Raw genomic sequence first — 25,646 nt, forward strand, 5'->3', positions numbered from 1 at the left:
ATGTAGATTTCATAGTTGAACAAACTGGGCTAATTCTCCTGTTGAGCCCCTTCTACAGATTGGCAATTTCCTTTTTTTGTATTTGTTACAGCGCTCAATATAATTTTGTAGCGGTTCCAAAGCTTAAACAGGAATGAAAACTGAATAATAAACCTATTCAGAGGTGTGTTTCATAATCCAACAACTATGAATTAGGGTGAAAAGCGAGGCAGGTCACGTGTTTCAGCTGAATCGTTCAAGGAATATATTTTCAATACTTTTCTGAAGTTCAGGAATTATTGTTCAAGATTGAGTTAAAAGCAGAGAAGGTTTCATAGGGTGTAGCCTTGGTAGGGGAGTGATGTTCCTTAAAATCCCTTGAATGTGTTAGGTCTAGATGCCAGCAAGTTCCAGGATCAAACCCATGTCCTGCATTAGGCACAGTGCACATAATTGTGACCTTTGTTCACCGCTTTACTGGTCACTGGTGTAATGCTTGCAGGGTTGCATTGAAATGGTTAGAGTTGCACATATTGAGGCTCAGAAAGGGGGCATAACTTTAAGCTTTTTTATGTTTTGGCAGGTAGATTAGCGTAACACTGCAGTAATCCAGTGTAGCTATTGCCACCATAAGCCCAACAGTATTACAATACAGAAGAGTCAAAAAGGGAAGGATGTACCTAATGGGGCGATATTTCATATCACAAAGTAAAATGTGCTCAATTTATATAAATTTGGCAGTCCAGAGGGTTCCACTTTATCCAATGGCTGAGGTGGTGGAGTTGAGGCAATTAGCCAGTTGAATAGGATGCATGGAATGGAGGACGTAAACCCAGAATTATTTCAAATGTATGTGTATGTGGTATTTCTATAGTGGAAACTTAGCAGAAAAAGCAGCAGAGCACGATGCATGGTCAGCATAGAGTTAAATAATGGCAAAAGATGGAACTGGTTTGTAGACTGTTCGGCATTGTAATGCAGTGTTCTTTAAAGAGTCTTCGAATCTTACCTAAATTGGAGCAGCATTGAGGTGGTCTCTTGCATGGAAAAACGCATGTTTTGGTAAATGCAGCCTTTGGTTTTCAACAGGCAAGGTCTGATCTGTTGTTGGTGTCGTATGGTGTTGTGAGACCAGAAAAGAAAATGAATGTGGAGGATGTTCTACTCATTTCTGAATGGTGAAGGATGAGGACAAAGTTAGTTGCACTAATGCCAAGATACATCAATGGAGAAGGTTATTGTGGAGTCAATGACAGATGTGTGAGCACTATTTCCCTCTAAAAGATATGTGAGAGAAATAAGAAACACCAGCAGGGGTACAAGCCTCAAGAATATGATTAGTAAAGGCCTTAAATACCAACACTCCTCTGGCAGCACCAGGTGTCAAGAAGTCAAGACACAGCTGTTTCAAGTAATGACGGAAAAGTGGCAGATCTCTAAGGTGAATGCGGAATTACATAGATTTGTAGCAGTGTTCTGTCCAGATGTCAGATCTGTGCTTTGAGGCACAAACCTTCTTCTTGCAAATGTGGAATGGGTCACATATGATGTACACAGAAAAATGAATCTTTATCTTTGAGTATCTGTATGGTACAGAAAAAGTAATTTCTATCCCACTTTCATGTGTCATAGCAAGACACCTAGCCACATGCTCCTTGTTCATCCAAACAAGACAGCGCAAGGCCATTCTACACAGACTGGGTACATTAATATCCAACACTGTCCACCCCGCCCATCTTACAACAGCGTGTACCTCGGTTTGCAGTTTTGGAAAAATTAGCTGATCCAGGAGATTGTCCATAATCCAAATCGGGAGTAAATGTGCCCAGCAATCAAGAAAATCCACCATAGGCTCACAGTTCCGAGGCTGCCAGTGGTTTATGACATTTCTTATGTGCGGAACCCACATTTCCCAAACTAACCTAAAAATTAAAAATGACAAGAACTGAGTTAGGCAAACAAAACACACAAGAATATATATAGATATACACATGTTTTCCTTGAAAATTGTTAGCCATCTACTTCGAAATTTTCATCTGCCCAAGATTTTGCAGGTGCATTCTGGTTCACGCTGTCATTTTAAAAAATAAAAAAAGTTGCACACTGCAAATCAGTTAACACAGGACTCCTTACAGCCTTTCCATTCAGAATACATTTTTGTAAGACTTTGGGTACCACTTGTGAACACATTCACACCCTGCACATCATTTCAAATAGTATTTCCTGTCATGAAACTAAGGAAAATACTACTGCTATACTTATTGAAAATAAAGACACACGCTAAATTTACCAAATGCCTAATGTGTATTACCCTATCAGGGGTTCCATGTAAAATTGCAGGTTTTTACAGGAAATCATAAGCATATTTTGCTGTGAAGGCCAATGGACACATTGGAGGAGGCAAAGAATATGCTTTTGACACAATTTAACTCCTTCAACTATTTTAATACATGACTGAAATACAATTTATTCCCAATATAATTTAAAGAACATTTTAAAATGTATTCATGCTGAACCTGGACTTGAAACTTTTGAAGGAACATATTTTAGGTGAAGCATGCATCTTACAATAGCAAATAACTGGATGTATACATAGCTCTTGTTCTTTTTACTCCAAAGTGCTGTAGTAACAGGCACTACCTTTTACCCAACTCAACCATATCACACTAGACACAAGATCCCATTGTGTAATGGTGAGGTAAAATAACTACAGGACTCCAGAGTCACTATTCATGGACACGAATCCGAAGAGGCGGACTGAGAGCCTCAGAAGAATTACCTGTGATATGGGTCCATTGTGGAATCTTGAGCGCTATGGGACAGGTGACCATCTTCCAAAAGAACTCTCCACCGGGTCATCACATCTACGCCATAGGTGGGATCCTGACAAGAGAAAAGCATGGGTGCACTGGCCATAACAAAGGGGTAGGCATGATGCTTAGATAGCCCAGGAAAGCTCATTTGAAGAACTTAATATTACAAAATTGAGAGCATTTCTTTGATGGTAGTCACACTGTGTAAAGGTGCAGTCATTATAACCTACGTTACTTAACTACAACAAATGTACATCACAGCTAAACTAAGCACTCAGCTCACTGTGGATGGCTGCGAGAATGATGATGGATGAACTTGGTTGGTAAGAAATTTGGACTGGCCCATAAGACTGGATGGCCGGGCTAAAAGGACCAGGATGCCCATATGTGTGATTGTACGACATTCCGAGGTAGAGCGACTGCTATAATGTCAGCACGGGGAGTAGGCAAATTGCAATCAAAGAAACAATTTCAGATTACTGGCAACCACAAGTTTGAACACCAGAAACACTAATGCTGCGGAAACAACAATGAGGTACTGAACCAGCAGACAATTGTGAACAGGAGGTGTCCGATGAAGCACTCAATGTGACACCAAATTATCAAACTGTGTATTTAAGGATCCTTTACTCTTCAGTTACTACTAAGTAGGCCTCGTGGAAATCAACATTAATAGCAATACAACCGAGAACTGAAATAAAAAACAGTCAATTGTCAACCCAGCAGGGGATTGATCTTTGTTTTCACAGCACAGTAAAACCGCGATCACAGTGTCTTCTGGTAGGGGTTTCACATCTGCATCCAGAAACCGTTCTGTTGCTTAGCCTCTTACGTCCATATGCTTGCTTCATGAATGTTAAGCAGCAGGTTTGATTACTGAAATGCTGAATTAAGCACCATTCTTTCCACTCCTGTTGAAAGAGAGGCCTTCTTTGAAGGCATAATTAGATGAGATATGCTCAGCTTCACATGCGCACAGTTTCAGAATGGGATGGGCCAAAGGGGAGCCATGGGCATGATTATTCTTCCCCTGCCAGTCTCCAATTAATGAGTGATGTTTAGCACAAGATGCAGGGTATCGAAAAGAGTTGATGAACTGTGTATTCCAAATGATCAGGGAGATTTTATTAAGTGATAACAAAGCTGCTAATATAATGCTGCAAAGTGAGGAATGCCTTGCACTCGCTGTGTTTTTTTAGGTGCCTGGATCAATTGACAGATTAACCGTACTTCTGAAGAGGATCAAGACTATTTCTTAGAGTGTAAGAACACCCTCTGAGGAAGAGTAAACAACCAAGCTTAGAAGCTAGCTTGTTATGTGGATTTGTAAAGTGAACGGTCACTTGTGAGGGTATCCTGGCGCTGAGCAGATGTGTGTGCTTAGCCCTGCCTTTGGTAGGTTGGTTATGGCTTTTTTTTTTTTGAATTTCAAAACCCTTTATTAAGCACTAGAGAAGTGTAACACAGCGTAATGCCTACATCCCTGAAAGGGCCGGCAACGCAAGCGACAATCATAAATAGCAGTATGGGCAGGAAGATTATGTAGTACACGGGAAGCTGCCAACTTGTGGTCCCTCCAATTTGCACAAGCAAATATATGAAACAAATGAATAACGACTAATGTTTGTGAAAAAACAAGCAAAGTCCCCCCCCTCCCACCCCACTCTGGCACTTCGACATGATGACTATTAAAGCAAAAACAACTTGACTCCTGATAGACCGGCACATAAAAATGATAAAATAGCCCAAGGCCAATTACATCGGGTATCCTTAGCGACGTAATGAGGAGGGCATGTCAGCTTACAGATCTGGGTGGCTCATTAGATATAATGTAAGCAGGGCCCAGAAGTCCTTTGGCCGGGACGATTCAGGCAGCTCCTCCGCATAAACTTCCAGCTGTTCCCTACAGTAGGACAAATCACGGATCCACTTTCGAACCGTTGCGAATCCCTTCGCGCCCCAACATTGCGCCACAGCACGTTGAGCCAGTAATGTAGCCACCGCAATCAGCCTCCTATTACAGGGTTTCAAAGACGTCACATTGCCCAACAAGCATAACTCGGGTATACACCTCACCCGTTCCAATACCACGTCCGTTAGTACACTCACAACTTTAGACCAAAAGGCAGCAATCCATCTACAGAGCCAAGAGAGGTGCAAAAAATCAGCGTCTGCTTGCCCACATCGCACACAACAAGCCGTATCTCGCAATCCAAATGTTCGGGGTATAATAAAGTTGGTGTAAAAATTTGAAGTGTATAATGCGCAGGTTGCCGTTAACGGTAAGTCGCCCAGTCAGTTTGCAACAATAGTGCCAATGGTTCACGGACAGCACATCACCCAGGACTGCTTTCCATTTCTCATATGAGGCTTGCACCTCCGATTCCCGCTCGCGTAGGGATGCAGTGTAGAGTTTACTAATCAATCCTTTACGATCTTCTACCGCAAGCACCGCCTGCAGTGCTCGCAGTGTCTGAGGCTCAGTAGGGAAGGCAGGATATACATCCCGGATGGCTTGACGAACCCTCACATATGTGAAGCACATCATGGCACCACCTGACCGACCCGCCCCACGTCCGGCATTGAACAGAACTGGCCCTGTTTGTACAAGTCCCCCATTCACGTGACACCGGCTGCTTGCAAAGTGGTCCGAGCCAAACGCTTCTGCACTGCAGATATACCGGGATGTGCCGCAATCGGCAGTTTGGGGGCATACAGATAGGAGAGCTTCGCCCGTCGCGCCAGTGTCTGCCAGGCCCAGGCGGCGCACTGTACCGGATTGGTTTCCGTCCGGGCACCCCCATTTCCGCCAGAGAGAGCCGCCGCCATTAGTGGTAGAGAGAGTATTGTGTCTGCCTCAATCGCAGTATGAGGGAGAAAGCGTTGTGGGAATAACCAGTAATGCGCGAACTGCGCTTGGGTGCACAGGTAATAGAGGCACATATCTGGAGCCTCAAAACCGCCACGCTCAAAAGGTTGTGTTAAGGTGTCCCAGCGGCAGCGAGGTTTTTTGCCCCCCCCCCAAACGAACGACAAGAGGGCCGTCTGTAATGTCTGGAATGCAGAGATATTCAAGCGGATAGGAATATTCACAAATATAATAATTTTGGCAATATAACCATTTTAATCACAGCTATGCAGTCCGCAAGTGAGAGCGGCAGGTGAGCCCACCTCTCCGCCTTCTCAGTAAGTTGTGTAATGGTGCGCCCATAATTCATGGATATTACTTGAGCTGGGTCTCTGTGCAACCAGATCCCCAGGTACTTTACCGGGTCTTGGGTCCAGGACAAGGGAAAGTCCATATCAAATTCACAGGTACCCGCTGTCAAGGGGAATACTGTTGACTTGGCCCAGTTTATCCCTAAGCCAGAGAAACCTTCAAACTTTACGTATTCTCGCAGCAAATCTGGAAGGTAGGTCACGGGTTCCGGACATATAACATGCCATCCATATAAAGCGAGACAATAAGTGGCCGTTGTTGGAAGCGCAGCGCCGCCGAGGCATGCAGCTGTCACAACTTGCAGCAAGCAGTTCCAGTGCCAATGCAAAAAGCATTGGCAAAAGGTGGCATCCCTGCCTCGTGCCTCTGCCTATGGGAAACGCCGAAGACACCCGGCCATTTACACGAACCCTGGCAGCAGGTTCGGTGTACAGAACCCTGATCCATTGCAAAAAGAAACCCATCCTGGTGAGAACAGTAAACATATACTCCCAGGAGAGGGAGTCAAACGCTTTGGTAGCATCGAGGAGCACCGCCACGGCCTGAAAATTAGAGTCAAAATTGTGTAAAGTGGCGAAGAGGGTACGTAAGTTGTGCACGGTAGATCTTGCAGGCACAAATTCGGACTGATCAGGGAGCACCAGCAAGGGGACTAGAGGCTGAAGACGAAGGGCGATCATTTTTGCCACTATCTTGGTGTCGATGTTAATCATGGAGAGTGGTCTGTAGGAGTCGCAGCGGTTGGACGCTTCATTGGGTTTCAGAAGCATCACCTAGGGAGCCTCCTATAACGAAGGCGGAAGACGCCCGGTGTCATACGCTTCTGCGTAAACTTCAAGGAGTCTGGGGGCCAGGTCTTCCGCATAGGCCTTATAAAACTCGCTCGGAAGGCCATCAAGGCCCGCTGCTTTGCAAGTGGGGAGGGACATAATTGCGATCATGACATCTTCCTCATTAAACGGTTGATCCAGATATTCCCGATGCCCAGGGGCTAGCCAGCCCAGCGCGACATTATCTAAGTAGGAATGGATATCATCCGTCTGCACCGCGTCCCTATTGCTATAAAGGGCCGTATAATAGTGGAGTATGATCTCGCTAATGGCTGCTGTGCTGTAGTCAGCTTCCCCTGTCTCATCTAGCATCTCCGTAATATACCCCAGGCTCCGCGGCACAGTCAACTTCTGAGCAAGGGAGCAGCTAGGCCGACCTCCCTCACCATAATATCGGGCCTTACTACGTCTGGATCTATGTACCATCTCCTGGTCAGCGGTTTCATTGTGCTCCGTAACCAACTCGCGAATTTTGGACAATTTTTCAGGTAACGGGTTCGCCTCATAGGCTCTTTCTAAGACAGATGTATCATTGGCCAGTGTGTGAATTCTGCATCTCAAGTCCCGTAGTATTCCAGCCTGCGCCCCTATGCAGACCCCCCTAATAGTGACCTTGAACGCCTCCCACATAGTGCCTGCACTATCAACGGAGCCGGCATTGTCCCGAAAAAAATTGCGAATAGCTTCCCCAACCGTGGCCTTGAAGACTAAGTCCGTCAGCGAAGACGGCTGCAGTCGCCAGTGAAATGGCGGCAGCTCGCATGCTGGGACCCAGAGATCCAAGAGTACTGGAGAATGGTCCGATAGTGTCTGAGCCAAATGACGCACCCCAACCGCCCAGGTACATGCAACTTCCGTGGCCAGCCAGAAGTCCAGACGGGACCAGGTCCCTTGTACAGGCAAAACAAACTTACTCTCCCGCGCCCACGGGTGCTGCAGACGCCAGACATCTCTCAGACATCCTGCATCCATCAAGCCAAGTAGTGTTTACGCAGCCTGTTTAGGCCACACCCCGTCACTACCACTCCGATCAACATTCATATGTAAACAGACATTAAAATCCCCCTCCCCCCAGAGGATCTCCGCATCAGGGAATCCTGAGATGCGGCGCCAGACATCAACGAAAAAGGCCGGATCGTCAACATTTGGTTCATACACATTCGCAAGCAGAACACTCGTCCCACCCAGCAATCCATGCACCAGCGCCACTCAGCCGAGATCATCCATCTCAGTAGGTATGACCTGGAACGGTATCCCTTTCTTGATCAAAATGAACACTCCGCGTGCATAACTAGAGTAGGACGAGGCTACTCGTAACCCAGCCCATCTGACCCCCACATTCTTTTCAAACAATTTCGTAAGGTGAGTCTCCTGAAGGAAAGCAATCAGGACATTCATTCTATCCAGGTAAGCAAATACTGCCCTGATCTTTTTGGGGGAATTGAGGCTGCGGACATTCCAGGTTAAGAGGCGTATGTTTCCAGTCATCTGATCAGTATATTGCGAAGTGGCTAAGTGATTAGGCAAAATAGAGACATGCGTGTGCTAATGCAATGCAAGGAAAAAGAGAATGCAAAAAACACAAAACATACAGTGCCAGAGGGCATTCCCCCCCCCCACCCACCCTCCCACTTCAGCATCCCCAACTCGCCAAAGCCATCCCAACCCACCCCCACCCTTCCCCAGCCAATAAACAATAATATAAACCTTAGTTGGGGTATACCCATTTGAGGGCATTAGAGTGAAACTATCCTTCCATCTAGCAGGAGGTGGCTGAGTGGGGTACAGTAACTATGCCTGCATAAGACAACACCATGGAACTGACACATAATAAGGAAGCATGTATAACACATCAGTTTGCCACAGAGTTCACAGATGCATGGGAGTGAAGCAAGGCGTATATGTATAAATAACTCGCTCTATTCTAACATGAAAACCATAGGCAACTAGGGAATGATCCGGTCAATAGGATAGTTCTGCAATGGCTCCCTATGGGCCTAATGTTCCTCTGTGTCTGACGGCGTACGGCATTCATGTCGCCTGCGCTTGAGCCGCTTGGCATGTTCTAGGGCTACTTTAGGGTTGTTGAAGATGTGAGAATCACCGTCGGGGCCTATCTTCAAGCGGGCAGGATAGAGCATGGCGTACGGGATCCCTTCGGACTGAAGACATTTTTTAACATCTGCAAATTCCCTCCTCGCCGCCTGGACAGAGACGGTAAAGTCCAGAAAAAAGGAGAGTTTATTGCCTTGGTGTTCAATGGAGCCTTTCTCTCGCGCCAGACATAAGATTGCATCACGGTCTCTATAGTTCAGTACTCTCGCAATTATGGGGCGAGGAGGAGCTCCTGGGAACGGACGAGCAGCCAGCGAGCGATGCGCCGGCTCTATAATAAATATGGGAGACGGCTGTTCTGCACCAAAAAGGTCTGTGATCAAGGTTTCAATGAAGGTCTCCATTTTGCCCACACTGGTGGACTCCGGCAGCCCAGTGATACGGATATTGTTACGTCTGGAGCATGCTTCCAAATCCTCATTCTTAGCCTGGATGACAGACAGGACTTTTTCCATATTAAGAGTTTTCCCGGCAACATCACTCAGACCGTCCTCCGCTCAACTTCCCCCATACGGGTATTCTGTTTTTCCAGTTGCAAGGACATGTGGTCTAGACGATGGTTGACAGCCGCCATCGTGCCCTCAATAGAATGGAGGCTGCGCTGCATCGCCACAAGTGTGGCTTCAAGTTTCGAGGGCCCCTCTTCCGGTGTATCAGCCTCAGAGTCCGAGGCAGCCCTATGTGGTGTCTTAGTGGATTTCCGTGCCTCGAACGTGAGGCAAGGCGGAGTTTTGTCCGTCCTGCCCATTAGTTCAGATAAGGTCGTCCGCAGGAAGTAGTGTGTAGCCCAGCCCTCACAATGTCCATCGCAGGTGTCAAGTGGGGATCTGTGGGTACTGTGCTAAACAGGGGGGCGATGCAGCCCCAAACGGGAGGGGGGGGGGGAAGCTCACCCACACAAACACACCTAGCAGAGGCACCTCTGCGACGTCAAGCAGCGCGGGGCCAAATCCAGCGCGGAGCGCAGGCCACTAGGAGTCCACTCCGTCCCGGGCACCGCAGCAGCAAACCCAAAACCCGCAGGTCACACAATGTCTATGCCCCCGGTGCCAGCTATTCCCCTGCTAAACAGCAGCATGATGAAGGCGTCAGGAAGGCGTGGGTGATTAGCACACGCCAGGGTGCCCAGCAGGCAGAATATTGGTCAGACCCGGGGCCGGGCTCCGCAGCATCAGCAAGTATGGCAGCTCACAGCACCACAGCAAGCCCAGCACTGGAGGGACAACGCACTACCAGCAGGAACACCGCTCCGCCCCGAAGGGTGAGCGGCCAATAGGTTGTACAAGGAAGATACAGCGTAGCTGTAACAAGCCCCACAGCGAAGCGGTCGTTAGTGCACCAAATGGGGCCCAGTTGTAGGTTGCACATGAAGGCGCCCGCTCTCCAGCGCAGAAAGCAGTGGCCTGTAGATCGTTGTCGGCCGCGCCGAGGAATTTTCAAGGCCCCGGCAGCAAGCAGCCGCCACTGATCTGATAGGATCCCTGCTAAGGGGCAGGGGTCCTCGGGTGGTCCGCCTTCAGGGCAAGGAGCAGTATGGCCGTTCCCAATGCAGGGAAGCCCGCCACCGCATGCAGTGATGTCGCAGGTCCCCCGCGCTCCCCAGCACCTTACAGGGGCTCGCAGGACACGGTCCGCGCTAGGCCTGCACCCACTGCCGCAGCCAAGGACCTGTGCTAAGCCGCGCTGCACTCACCACCTCTGGCGCCGGACACACAGAGGCCCCTCTCCACCGCAGCCGCAACAGGTACCGGGGATCTCCTCTCCCTCGTCTCCTCAAACGGCTTCACGGGGCCCGGAGCATGTCCCCCAGCAGGCTCGACAATCACAGAGGGTGAATCGCAGTCTCTCCCCAGTTCGATCGCAGGAGGGATGCGAGTTCTCATAGACCAGGAGGACATAATGATCCGGTGAAGCCAGCAATCTTCAGAGCCTTCCGTGCGCTGCCATTTGGTGGTCACGCGGCCGCCAGCCACAACAGCAAATATTTTGCAGTTGCCACGTTCGTAGGCAGCATCGAGGGCACCAGTTAAATGCAGAGCACTTCATTCGCCAGGTGCAACTCTCTGTAGCACCAGATTGCAGGATTATTAGGCAGTTATTGGCAGTTATTGTTCAGATCGTGGCTCAGCCTGGCAGAGCCTCACTAGAGCGCAGCCATCTTATCGTTATGGCTGGGTTATTCTTAACTCCTGTCAGGCGACCACCCAATAAGCTTATGATTTTGAAGACGACTCAGGGCCAGATGTGAACGGTAAGATTACTAATATGAGGGTGTTTAAGGCTCTTCCTGCTTGCTGACAGAGAACTTTAAAATGATGTTGTATGTACACACCAGCTTTCTACTCATCTTCAGATTCCTTCCTGCAAACTCATAGGGATCCCAGAGTAGCTGCCTCTGCATTAAAGAAACGTGAGCTCAGAGTTTGTGCACAGTTTCTGTTCGAAGCAAATCACTGGATGAAATATTTTTCTAGTTCAGACACTGAAATTCTCAATCAAAGTCCAGGATAAAAAGTAAACCTTGATGAAGTTGAGTGTAACCCCTGTTTAGCCTAACCAGACGGCTACTGCATGAAAGAGTTCTTAAGCCCAGGCCTCTGGCACATCCCAAATACTTATGATGCAACTACTGATGGGGCAAAGTCCTAAATGGCCACCAGGATCTATTTACTTGGATGAAAGGTGACCCTGAATGCTATGAGCAAAACGTCTAAGGGGAAAAAGTAGGATGTTTCCCTACTTAAAGACATCCCATGCTGAAGAGCAGATATGTGAGACGTCTAGATGGAATGAAGGGAGGAGAGGATGTTATGATCAATTACTCATCTCAGCAGGGGTAGAAGGTATCCCAACGTGCTGCTTAAATGTTGAAATTGCAGCCCAAGAAAAAGAGGTCACCCGAAACAGGAGAACTTTGTTTGGAAAATGCTTGTCTTTAGCCAAAAGTCCAAGAAACTTTTTGAAAATCCTACATTAGGTTATGAAAATTAGGTATCTAGACCACAAAGTCAGTCCCCTCACTTTAGGGATACCAGGATAGGGTCATTATTTACTACGGAATGTACTGAATCTAGCTATGGTTTAGGATCTGTATCAGGTACACACTTTTTCTAAAAAGTAACAGGTGTTTTAAAACGGCTCTGGCCTGGAACACATGAACTACAATACAATAGTATTAGGTCTGCAGAAGTTTGAAAAAGCATCATTCCTCTCCAGCAGAACATACCTTTATGGGCACATCAAAAAACAGAGTGCCCAATACACACTAAATGCACAAAAATGTTTATTCCACGGAACATATGGTGCTCGCCTGATCAGTTTCTTTCTGTTTCCCTGGAGTGAAGCTGATGCACAGTAGTGTCCCTATTACTGCTATCAACAGGACTAGAGCAAGGAAGATGGCTCATTTGAGTCGAGTTTCTGAGGTGTTGCAACAGAATTCAAGGGCTTAAGAGAAGAGGCACAGTAGGTTGTAACTGTGACAACTACATTATTCCCCTGAAGAAAATCCCCAATCACCTGTGAAAAAACGACTATGCCTAATCACCAGGAAAACAGGTTTGGAATCCTAGAGTAGCAGCAGCAGCATCTTTTGGACCCCATAGTAGTTCAGTTGATAATGTGTGACAAAGTTTTATCTAGGCCAATAGCAGACCTCTCCTGGAAGGTTCACCTGTCGGTCTCACATCGAAATCTACAGGATATCCGAAGTGGTGTGTCTTTGATAGACTGCTGGAAACCTTTGATGGTGGTTAACAACATAAATTGACATGGCTTTATTCTACAGTTTGATATGACCTCAACCATAGATAGAGAGCGAGATCAAATAGGAGGTCTGGCACCTTATGTCAGGTGAGGAAATGATGAGCACAGCAGTGCACAGAGTGTGCAATTTATGTACAATGCTGTCCATCATACTTTTAGAATCTATCTGTAACAGCGAGGTGCAAGTAAACAGAGTAGCACTGGAATAAGCATGTATAATGTGCTGATGTTTTTGCAAAGGTGCCTCAGTCAAGGCTTGTACCTACTTAGAAATTCAGAGATGACACAGGCCTGACTCGGGTGATACCACCGGTGAAACAGGACATGCCATGCATGTCACTGCTCATTATATGAACTGATGCAGATCTTGAAGCCATTAACCGAACCAGGAACCTTGAAATTCTGGGAAACAACCTTGTGAAGAATTTGTCTTGATCTTCAAATCTCCTGCAAGTATTGAGGGGAGCAGAATCTTCCATCGGTGGCTGCAACCAATCAACAATGGTGGCCTCTAAAACACAAAGCTTTTCAATGAGAAAACCTCTCGTCTACAGGCACCACCACAAGATGGACAGTGCACCAAAAAGGAAGAAAATAACCCAGCTTTTCAGCTAGTCCCCCAGGACCACAAGGCACCAAATGAAAGGTGAACCCAGTTGATCATGAACCCTTGTACTGTGCCTAAAGGCGTTATCCTCCACAACAAGGAAAGAGGCCTCTGAGAACACACAAACACACCTCATAACCTGGAAGGCACTGGAGTATCTGCTTAGGGAAAAATTAGATGAACCCATCCTCTCATCAGAGCTTCAACATGTCCAGGGCTTAAACATTATCAATATCATTTATGGTTTATCTATGAATGGGCATAATAATGGTTGAGCCAGCAACCCCCTACACATTGCGTTTATGTAGTATCGAGGAATGGATCTATACCTTGGAGTTTCCACGATCTCTATGCCTAGACTGATACTCACAACCAATAATGTTAAATAATGTCCACCAACCCCTTCGGAGTATATTTATTGGAAGATTTATTGAGGTTCTCTAATGAAAAGTAGCACTTGCAGTACTCAGGCACTTGCCCAAGGAATGTAAATCACATGGTATTTTGGCACAGTATCCAATGTAAGACACAATGGCTACCAACACAATCGTCCTGATGCAAATGCACTGCAGACATCACCAGAAGAACAACAATGAAAGGTAACATTTATGGACTTCCAAAGTATCTTTCATGGAACAGGGAGATCAGAACTGGTCTCCACAGTGAAGGTGCAGTACCTTGTTCTCCATGCAAGCCCCCCAAAAATTGACAAAACAGCATCAGATTTCTGAGAGTCTCAAAGAGTCAAAGAGAATGCAAGGCACTTCAAAGTGCTTAGAATACAATCTCCTAAGAAAACTGGGGTCCGTCAGATTTACAAATTTGAAAATGTTTGACCGAAGGCAGGAAAGTGAGTGCTATGAGCAAACCAGGTATATCACTGAAAATTATGGACTAGGGCCTTACATCACTGTAAGAGATTGACCTGCTCTGCCCTCCAATGCATTGCAGTGACGTTTGTGCTATATAAATCCCCACATGAAGTGCAAGAGTGCTCCGATTACCCGACTATGTGAAGGCCTGAATAAAGGAAACCGTGTTTTTCAGCTCTTTGAAGCATATTATTTGCCCATGCTGGTCACATGTTTTTAATGTTGTTTTCTTGCTTAAAGGAGCCTGCCGCACTGAATATCTTCAAAGCTGCAGAAAACCCATGGGCCACTACTACCTCTGTAACCATGTCCATGGGGTTGTCTGGGAATCAACACAAAGTGACTTTTCTGCCTCTACATCAGTTATTTTCAACTTTAATGAGCAACTATAACAACGGGAAAGGAAATAGAGAAATCATTAAAAGTTAAAAATCTCATCACCAGTCACTCTGTATCACTTTCGCATAAGATCATTCATCTGCTAGAAGGAGTATTTCATGGACATCACAGATCCTTGACACTCACTTGCATATGAACTTCATAATAAGAGGATTATTTACAAAGGGAATAAAAAAGAATTCTCAAACCAATATCTATAAACGTCTGTACCTTTAGCGGGTCCCAATTGTCGAAGTAATCCTTCATTAGAGGATACACAATGGCTGCTGCCAGGTCAGCACGCTCAGACATCCTGTACTCCTCGTAATACTTCTCTTGCAGTTCATCAAAGATGTCTGCGCATTCCTCCAGTGTTAGCGGGTCCTCGCAGCTGGGCTGCAGGCGTCGCTCGCATTCCTCCACCGTCTCCAACACCTTTGCCAGGTTGTGGATAGCAGACTCCTCACGGACAAGGACCTCTGTCAGTTTCTCCATCTCATGAGACAAGTTGATGACCATGTCCTTTTCATACTGAAGCTGTCTGTCATTCTGGATGATCTCTTGCTCAGTCATGTCTATCAGAAGCTGTAGGTTGTGCTCTAATTCGGGCAGGACAAAGCCCTGTGGCTTTGTGTCTTTCCCTGTCGTTGGAGGGTGGTCTTCTGGGATGTCATGTGAGATGCCAATTTGACTGTAGCTGTAGTAAACCTTCTGTTCCCTGCCAGTCATATCAATCACCTTAAAAAACAAAAGAAGCCAATATTCCACTTTAGTACTCTGTTGGACCATCCAGGAGGAAAGGTTAGTTGTAAGCCTAGTGTTCCAACAATGTTATCTTCAGTACATCATATACATAATTTACTGTATTTAATGCAGGACCCCAGAGCACTTTAACAAGAGGAACGGCTATCAAGCTTTTCTGAAATATTTGTAAAGCAAGTTTCATTTTAAAATGTAGCCTACAAAGCAAGTGGACTGATTAATCCCCTTTTAATTCTCCCGTCTGAAAAGGAAAAGAGAAAGAAATGAAAACATAATAGGCAAAACACTTACACTAAGAAATTCAAAGTATATTCCAAAATCTCAATATGCAGCACAATTACCTTTAATCCTCAGTACCCTTTGACAGCTGAAAGCAAGGAGATAGAAGCTTCCCTTAATTCTTTCCAGGAAGTGGGGCTATGAATTAGCTTATTTATAAATTCCAGAAAGATAATCAGGATTGAGTACTACGATTACATGAATGTAACAATTTTGCTCCAGCATGGGGTGTATATCGATATTTATAAGCACTATAACAGACCAGTAAGCCGAACACTAGTTAATGCTTACAGGGAAAAAAAACGTATGCATGGTAATAGGGGTGAAATGCCCACAAATTATACCGGTCCACAGAGAAGGTGTCCAATTTGCTTATCTGTCGTGAGTCCGGAAAGAAGTATCTGGCAAAGATATGTACGGAAATCCATGTGACCGCCCTGCAAATTTCATTAAAAGGAATATGTCTGAGTAGGACATCCACTTTACCCAACCGTAAGCAATATGTTCAACTTCTAAAATCAAGTGGTGGACCATCTAAGTGCAGGGTCAAGATCTCATAAAATGTCTGCTTGACTTTTAAATCTGAGATCTTGGAGAAAATAAGAGTAGCTGCCATACACTTTATTCTTATTGAATACTGTACAAGGTCATGACAACATATAGATAGTATTTTGGTAGCTGTTCTGGTTGAGGTAAAGGCACCTAAAAAGGGTACTTTACACGGATGGTATAGATTCAACCTATCCATTGGTTCAAGAGAAGAGTTCATAAACACGAAAGGGGCAGACCGTCTTATTATAGCTATTAAGGATAAACTATCTTAAAGAGCCATCTAGAACCCCTTTATAAGAATGGGGGGAAAGGATGTCTATAAATATTTTCTAAAGGCTGGAACAGTCACATTAATCTTGTGGAACTATGTAGTGGACTAGCTGCTCAAAAGGTATTTACTGAAAGGCTTCAGCCTCTCTGCTTTTAATTCTTTTTTTTTTCCCTTTCGAATTAGGTTTAAAAAAAAAATGTATTCATACGTTTAAGTTAAGTTGCTCGCCAATAAGCCTTTTCTAATGACCACTGTTCTAGAACTACACCTGCAGAGGAATGAATGGCTTCCCTAATGTATTTATAAACTGGGTAATTGGAGCAGGTCAGTCATATTACTTCCTTTCTCATTATAGCCTTTACAGATTTAAAGCCTTGCATTCTTTTGTAAGATTTGTTGTATAGATATTGCCATAGACATTGACATATCATAGAGTGTACCCATTCCAAATTCACCCTAGGAGGTGAAGGGTGGACTGTGGGTTGTTGCATAGTGAGTGAGTGTGTGGCGTTTTCAACATGTGTACATAGGTTTTCTCTTTCTATACCCAGATGATGCTGCTCCTATCATCAATATGACTGGTATACTTTGCTTCTTAACCCTCCAAACTCCAAAGCAGTGAGAGGAATAGCATTGCTGTCTTTAGGGTTGCAACTGGAGCGGACTACTACGTACAATATATTTAGCATGACTCAGTCTAATGCCATGAAAGAAGAAAAAAGTTGAGGTTTAAGTTAGTCATTAGTGTTTATAATGTTGAAATTCAGTGCCCATTGCTCACATTACAATCTCAGGCAGCTCCATGAATTGGGGACTAATAGGCAGTTACCTATAAATAATGTTTAGTGATGAGATGTCCCCCAAAGAGTAACAGACACATAATATCATGAGCTTTGCTTTTAAGAATAAAATCGGCATCACAGCACTGAAACCCATGTGAAGCCTCATAAGATCGGTTTGTTTTCACTCTTTTCTTACCTATAAAATTAGTTGATCAGCTTGACATTGGTTATTGATTCTCATGCTGTGTACTACCCTGTCATCTAGTGTTTGGCCATGGAATATTGTGAAATGTAAACGTTTTTAATTGTGATAAACCGGTGTCAACAGTTACTAGCCTCCTTCTTGCCCGACCCCCTCCCTGCACTCCCCACCACCAACACCCTTATCCCACCAGTGTCACAACAACCTAGCCATTTTGGGGGATTATCTTTGAAGCCATGGCAAATTTTCTGTTACCCCTATTAGAAATGTGCCATGTGCGCTCTAATTTGTTTTTTCTTATCTGCCTCCTGGGAATTACTGGTGAACAGGGCTGGGGCAGAAGCAAAAACTTAAAACAAAACTGCATAACAAGGGGTTAATGTGGATAAACCTGCATTCATATTATGCCCTCCACAAACTACCGATGGAAAAATTCACACAAAGTCTATTACTGTTAACATTACAATGGTCCTTAAGGAGTGCTTTTTTGCAGTGATTTTTTATGGGTTGACGGTTTTTTATACTTCTCTAGGTCTGGTCTTCATTAGCCTTGGCGACGCACGAAATTAGTACCATAGCTTGAAACTACTCTAAATTCACATTTGTGCATTATTCTGTTATTGTTCGGGCTTCATTAGATAAGCAAACAGAGGGATTTTGGTAACCATTCTGCACGAGGTTTCTTTTACTAGCTGGTGCAGCCAATATTCCACCTCCTATGTTCTAGGCCTCCTATGCTGGTCAGGGGTGTTCAGCTGCATTTTGTCATCCCTTCTTGTTTTAGAGAGTCTAGACACATAGGAAGGCATGCATGTAAGTATCAAGCCCTAGTCACCCATCCAGCTTCTGCTGGGACCTCAGGACACACGTTTCCCGCCACTACCCGGTTCTCTTGCACGTCGACCTTGTTGTCTGGTCAGTAAATGGCACATTGTTGGAAAGTAGGGATGGCCTGCTGTGCCTAGATAGTGGTCTTTACTGTAGCCTCCAAGGATAGGCCACTGGCCTTGAAGACAACTAAGGTAGGCACACCAAACCATCAAATATTTTCAAATCTTCAACTTCAGTGGCTTTCACTTTCAAACACTATACCGGTACATGTAAGCCCATGATCAATGTTTTTAGCTCATCTTCGATAAAATTAGCTTTCAGCTCATCATTCACAGACGTCAGCACAGTCTTCATATCATTTGACTTCTTCCATAGCGGTTAGGGTGATTCAATAATTACTACCACCCTCCCTCAATTTTTAGTAACAATCTCTGATCCCACTGCACATTAAGCATACAACGCGAGTGAGCACAGCTCAAATAAATCTTTCTCTCTTTCCTATTAGGCATGTCTTTTCCACTTCTACTGACTAGACATCAATTGCCCTGCCCACAGTCAAACCCACCAGGGCCACCTCCAATGCCCATTTGACAGTCTTACAGTTGTGGAACTATATGACTGGGTGAAGTGAGTGAGCTGTAATTTTTTTTTATAATGGCATGGCACATGCTAGTCTAAATACCATTTTGTTTATTGAGAAATTTAGGAGTCTGTGTGCAACTCTCCTTTAGAGAACAAAGGCGCAGTTTTAATGGGACTGGCTTAACAGATTGGGTTGATTTTTAATGAAGGTAAGAAAAATAATTTCATTAAAGTAAAAAAGTTAAAAATATCTTAACTTGTGCGTGAAATTGTGAAAAACTTTAGAAAGCTAAATCAATTTTCACATTTTATTTAATTTCAGGGACGTTTCTATTGTGATTGGTTTTCTTCGTGCAATTTTCGTTAACCTTGACTTAATAAAGAAACTGTGTTGAGACCAAAATTACTTCCTGGAACCACAAAAGAAATCGGAGCAAAGCGTCGAATTTCTCTTTTTGAGGTCGCTGGCTATCATTTAAAGCCAGAACGGCTGCTCCAGAGCCTCTTATGTGTAGCAATCACTGTTAGCCCTAAATGCATTGAGTTAAGTAAACAGAGCACCGTGATCAGTATTACCATGACCCTTTCACTTTGTCTTACTAGTAAGGTGGAAACAGCATTAAAAGAAAGTAACGTTTCCTTTTACATGAAGGGAGTTCATTAATATTCATGAATGCTAAAATAAAATAGCACTAAGTCACTATAGGTACTCCCAAGATGGACCAGTCAGCAAAAGAAAAGAAAACTCTGCTGTCAGCTCAGGTGTTGGTATGCCCTATTAGAAGTGAATAACACCACCTAGGCGTGGGGAAGGAAGCAAGTCATTTTGTTATTATTTTCCCTCACACACCCTAGTGGTGTCATGCTTCATCATTGGGACACCCCGACGCCTAAAGGTCAGGGTGGGCTCGACCAATATTTCAGGGAGCACTTAATGAGATGTTTTTTGGCCAGGGGGTATAAAGATTAAAAATCGGCGTCAAGCCCCAGTTTCCCTTTATTCTTGGGTTTGGCACTGATGTTAAAATATAATAAGTATAAGGGTTTGCTAGGGATATAATGGTCCTAGGACCCTATTGCCAACATGTTTCTGTCCTTAATGCCCCGTAAAGGGTGCACGGACATTCATCAGGGCTTGTGCCCCTGTGACTTAAGGGAAAAAGATAAAGAAATTCCCTATACTATCGTATGGTAATGGCAGATAGCTGCTCCTTATTAAAATGTCATTCCGCAGTTAAAATCACTCCATCCCAATTTAGGAGAGGATAAACGTCATGTGGGACCGCTACACATAGGGTAGCCCTGTAGTCACACAGCCACCAAGGGTCCTGCCCCGTATGAGCACCTAATCGGTATGGGTTCCCACAGCTTGGTATCACTGCCGTTGCGGCATACCGCATTACCGATACCCATACCGATTAGGTGCTCATACGGGGTAGGACCCTTGGTGGCTGTGTGACTACAGGGCTACCCTATGTGTAGCGGTCCCACATGACTTTTATCCTCTCCTAAATTGGGATGGAGTGATTTGAACTGTGGAATGACATTTTAATAAGGAGCAGCTATCTGCCCTTACCATACGATAGTATAGGGAATTTCTTTATCTTTTTCCCTTAAGTCACAGGGGGCACAAGCCCTGATGAATGTCCGTGCACACTTTACAGGGCATTAAGGACAGAAACATGTTGGCAATAGGGTCCTAGGACCATTATATCCCTAGCAAACCCTTATACTTATTATATTTTAACATCAGTGCCAAACCCAAGAATAAAGGGAAACTGGGGTTTGACGCCGATTTTTAATCTTTATACCCCCTGGCCAAAAAACATCTCATTAAGTGCTCCCTGAAATATTGGTCGAGCTCACCCTGACCGTTAGGCGTCGGGGTGTCCCAATGATGAAGCATGACACCACTAGGGTGTGTGAGGGAAAATAATAACAAAAGGACTTGCTTCCTTCCCCACGCCTAGGTGGTGTTATTCACTTCTAATAGGGCATACCAACACCTGAGCTGACAGCAGAGTTTTTTCTTTTGCTGACTGGTCCATCTTGGGAGTACCTATAGTGACTTAGTGTTAAACCACGGGAGGGTGTACTCCCTCATTGAGTTCCTCTCGGCACCCTAACCTAACTAGGGACCCGTCCCAATATAGGTTTGTGTATTGTGAAAATAAAATAGCAACTACATCTCTCTGGAAGCAGTGAAAGGGAAGCCAGAAGAACTGTAAATTAAAAGTAAAAGTGAGAGCCCTCAAATGATGTCAACGATAAAGGTTCTACAAAAAGGCCTGGCGTAATAGTATGGTTGCCCTAGAGATAGAATGTAGATAGTAGTGGCTAAGTATGCAAGGATCTCCACATGGCTGCTCTGCAAGTTTTATTAATTTGAATATTTCTATAAAGCGTGGCAATGGCTTCATTAGCTTTGCTGGAACAGTCTCTAAGCTCATAGTTGTACTTAATTATTAAAGGGTATGTAGCAATGATTTGACCTTTATAAAACAAGCATTGGCAAAGCCAATATGTCTCGTGTCTGCGAGAGCCATTGGTTGCGTCTATTTTAGCTGTGTTGTACAGTAGAATGTTTGTACAGTTAGTTTAAAAGATTATTTTTAAAAATTGCTATGAAACATCCATCATTGTTTAGTCATTAAAAGTGTAAGGGATGGTGTGAGGTAAGCAGTAAAATGTGAAATGGAACTTAATTAGTAAGAAGAATAACATCCGTCTTAATTATTATGATATAGGCAACACTGGCTGGGTTTTATGTTGGGTGGGGGGGTGATTAATATAGAGAACGAGATGCGTAGTGGTTGGGTTTAAAGATATTTGGATAATGGGAAGGGTGATAGTAAACATGCACCACCATGTTTACTGGAAAGGATGATAGTAAAAACATAACATGTTTAGTGGAATGGACTGTTTCAATGATAGTTTATGAAATAATATTTATATTGATGGCAATGTTTTTTAATTACTGGGGTAAGGCGGCATTGATGGTGGGAGGTAATAAAAAATATAAAACGGAAGGGCAGAAGCATCATGGAAAAAGGTTGTTTTAAAACTGTATTGGAATTTAGCCAGCATTGGCTGTGGTTGCATTTTTTTGTACGTTGGGTGAGTGATATAGACACATGAAGTGTTATTGTGAGGGAAGAACCAACTGGCTAAGGGGCACATAAATGGCTGTTTAATAAATGTTTCCAATCACTTATCTTGAAGCAAATGATTTTGAATTTATTGTGATTTAAGCTTTTATAGTAAATAAAATGCATTTTAATTGCTAGCATATGTATTGTTTGTGAAAAGCAGTGCATTCAAATTCATTAGTGGACGCACACTTGTAAGAAGGACATGGTATAGGTGGACAAAATGTAGAGAAAGCAAATACTATTCACCCAGTGGTAACGGTTGATTTTCATTTTGCTATTTCACTTCAAAATTGTTTAAATTTTTAAATTTAAATTACAAATGCTATTCATGAAATTCCTTTTGTGGCACCAACGTGTATTTCAATAGAAGATACCTTGTCTGTAGGAAGACGACTTTTAAATTGATGCTTGTATATAATAGGCAAAATGTTGTAAGTGATAAGTGAAAAAATATCCTTCTTTATCAATGTTTTAGTACGAAAATAGGAAGCCCGTCTTTTGCGTTGCTGTGAGTATTGTGATGGACAGAGTGGTGGTCTTTGAAACTAGGGAACAAAGTTCAAGTCTCTGCATAGTCACAACATCCTGTGAGTGGTTGAATAAGATTAAAAAAGAAATTATCATTGGTATGTAAAGGAGGAAGGACATTTCCTTATCTTCAAAGTAATATTTATGGTCGAGTCTGCGAGAGCATGCACTAGTGCATACATCTCACTTATAAGACATCATTGTTTACAAAAAGGGCTTGAAGCCCGCCCACTGCTGACCATTTGTGGACTTCAGCATCACTCTTCTTTGTAGAGTCCCTAATTTGCTAGTCCAGCCACTATGTCAATTCTGATGCTTGCTGTTGAGCATGGACAAAGCACAGATTGAATCAACTAAATCAGTGCCCATACACTGCTTCCCAAGGTGATTGAGGTGGTATTTCTTCCTCCCTCCCCCTCCTCCTAGCTCACTCTATAGTGCTGCTTATTCTTTTTTCCCAACAAGTAAGTTCATACTCATCATTGCTTGTTCTTGTGTCCTTTACTGCTTACACCCCACCACCCCTCCATTGTTTATTCTGTTTAAAGCTATAATTGAATCGTTTGGACAGGAACTAAAGTGAAAGGTGAGGGACAGCACACAGCCCTGCTTGTTTCGGGTTATAGCCAATCTTGATCTCTGCCTTTTATCTTCATGCGAGTTTATTCTGTTGACCTACTCATTTCCAGCTGCTTTCGGTCTCCTTTTGTTTTTTTCTTTTCTAGCACCCTTTCTCAAATTGTTTATCTTGCTGTACAAAAGAGCCTATTTTTTTTGCTTGCTTACCACCAACGTTTTGCCAGATACCTGGTGCCAACTTGCCTGATTGTGCCCTGGGTCCCTGCCAAATTGGGAACCGAGGGCTTGTGTTCTTTCCCAAAACTATACCTTTGTTTCCACAATTGGCATACCCCTGGGTCACATGCAAGTACCTTGTAAAAGGTACCCTTGGTACTAAGGGTCGTTTGATCAGAGAGGGCATCTGAGGGTTCCAGTATGTATTATAGCACCCTTAGAGACCCATCACCTTAACACCCACACACTGCCATTGCAGGCTGCGAGTTTTGGTGCAGACCAAACTGAACAGTAGACATGGTACACATGCATGTGTGCCATGCCCACCAACATGGCCTATGGCATGGGTAAGTCACCCCTCTACCAGCCCTTACAATCCTAAAGGCAGGGTGCACCATACCACAAGAGAGGGCATAGCTGCGTGAGTAATGTGCCCCTCCAGTGTCTGTGCCATTCACAGACAGTATAAGTGCAGTGAAGCCATTACGAGTACAAGGGCTGGGAATTTGTCAGCACGAACTTCACAGCTCCAGGATGGCTTTACTGAAAACTAAGAGGTTTGGTACCAAACGTCTTAGAATAATAAACCCACACTGAGGTCAGTTTTGGATTTAATGTAAAATACACTCAGTGGACATCTTAGCGATGCCCCCTGAAAAACGACAAACCCGCCATCTGCCACTCCGTTTTCTGGGTGCTGAAACAAAGCACCTCCTGGGCAGAGATGTCATGCCTCCTCCCCTAGAATAGGCAGGGTCCATGAAGGGGAAACTTCAAAGGCTTCCCGCCTTTGTTAGCTACCCCCATCCTCTGCTGCTATGAGAAGCTAGCTCCCATCAGTTCGGATCCCCACTTTAGGTGGAAGAAAGGGTAGAAAAACCTAGAAAGAAAGGGAAGTGTGCCCACCTTTGCCAGCCCCACCGCTCAGGTGGGGGAGGTGAAGTGAAGCACACATCTCAGTACGACGACAACTGCTTTGGCCCTAGCCCTACCGGCCTGTCTCCTGCTTCATAGACCCTGCAAGCAGAAACCAGCGAGTTCTGCAGCCAGCAGCCTCTAAGACCCCCAGAGTTTTTCCCCCGTCTTCGAGAAAGACTCTTGTCTCCCGTGAACACCAGATTTGTTCAGCAAAGAAACAAGCTCCCAGCCTCCGGATCGTCATGTATCTGCAACACGTGCACCACTCTGCACCCGATGCCCACTGCCCGAGTTTGAGTCACTCACCTATCCTGTGAAGTCTCCCCAGTGATCCTGACCTAGTCTGCATCGGAGGCTGACCTCTCCAGGACACCCCCTCGAACCTTGTAGCCTCTTTTCGAAGGGGCCCCCCGAATGCAACCCGACCAGCTGAGAAAACCCAACACCAAAAGGCACCGCTGCATCTTCTGCCCCAGACTTTGGGGAGCCCAGCTGACTGTGGCCTGGTGTTCCCAGGCTCTCCAACTTAACTGCCAGGATTTGGTCGCCTTCGTCCAGCCTCCTGGTCCAAGCCTGCAGCCTCTTTCCAGAACGGATGACCCACACCAGAAAGAATTGGGTGCCTGACACTGATTTGCACATTGCACCCAGCCGCCCCTTTGCCACTGGTGGTGTAGCTTTGGTGCTGCTTTGTGGCTCCCCACACACTGTGCTGCCTTCAACCCTTGAGGCATTTGCACTAAGAGCTCGGCTACCTACCTGTAACCTGTGCCTCTTTGAGGTAACCCCCGGCTCCATTGGATAACATTGGGCCTAGTCACCTCTGCACCCGCCAGCACCAGTGCCGCTGGTGGTGCAGTACCTACCTAGGTTTGTACCTTGCCCTGTGTTGTCCTAAACCCACGAAGCCTAAGGAGGTAAGTTGAGTACTTACCTGCAAACATTGTTTCTCCATAGGATAGCATTGTAGCTCTATCTATTGCATGGAACTGTCTAACTTTATCACTGCAGAAGCATCCAGCCATATTTGATTGACATTTACACAAAACATTCTTGCTACTGTTAAAGTAAATTACTTCTTTTACAAACTACTACTGCATTCTTGAAAACTATTACTACTTTTACTAACTGTAAAATCGTACCTGCACTAAGTGATTCTTGGTTCTAGAAGAAAATAACGAAGTAACACCCTTTTAAACAAACAATGGTCTGGATTCAGTTTTGGAGTTGTGCTCTCATTTCTTGCCTGAGTGTGTACAATAAATGCTTTACACTGCCCTCTGAGAAGCCTAACTGCTCAGCCCATCTACTACTAAATTGAGAGTAAGGTATTATCTACTTTAACCTTCTGCCATATCTTTGGGGACCCACTGGACTCGCACAATACCTCTTTTTGGTATAGTATATACAGAG

The 25,646-nt window shown here is 44.7% G+C and overlaps 1 protein-coding gene across 2 annotated transcripts in view; it reads right to left on the bottom strand.

The window, feature by feature from the left end:
* Window positions 1–25,646, bottom strand: part of TFIP11 (tuftelin interacting protein 11) — a 134,617-nt gene that overhangs the window by 22,502 nt on the left and 86,469 nt on the right. For both annotated transcript variants that reach the window (XM_085643515.1, XM_085643516.1), the window contains 3 exons: window positions 14,811–15,317; window positions 2,759–2,862; window positions 1,733–1,901 (listed from right to left, as the gene is read on the bottom strand). In XM_085643515.1, the coding sequence (XP_085499641.1) occupies window positions 1,733–1,901; window positions 2,759–2,862; window positions 14,811–15,317 (780 nt within the window). The remainder of the gene's footprint in view (window positions 1–1,732; window positions 1,902–2,758; window positions 2,863–14,810; window positions 15,318–25,646) is intronic.

This window comes from Triturus cristatus, chromosome 3_1 (assembly GCF_964204655.1).
Source record: "Triturus cristatus chromosome 3_1, aTriCri1.1, whole genome shotgun sequence".
NCBI lineage: Eukaryota > Metazoa > Chordata > Amphibia > Caudata > Salamandridae > Triturus > Triturus cristatus.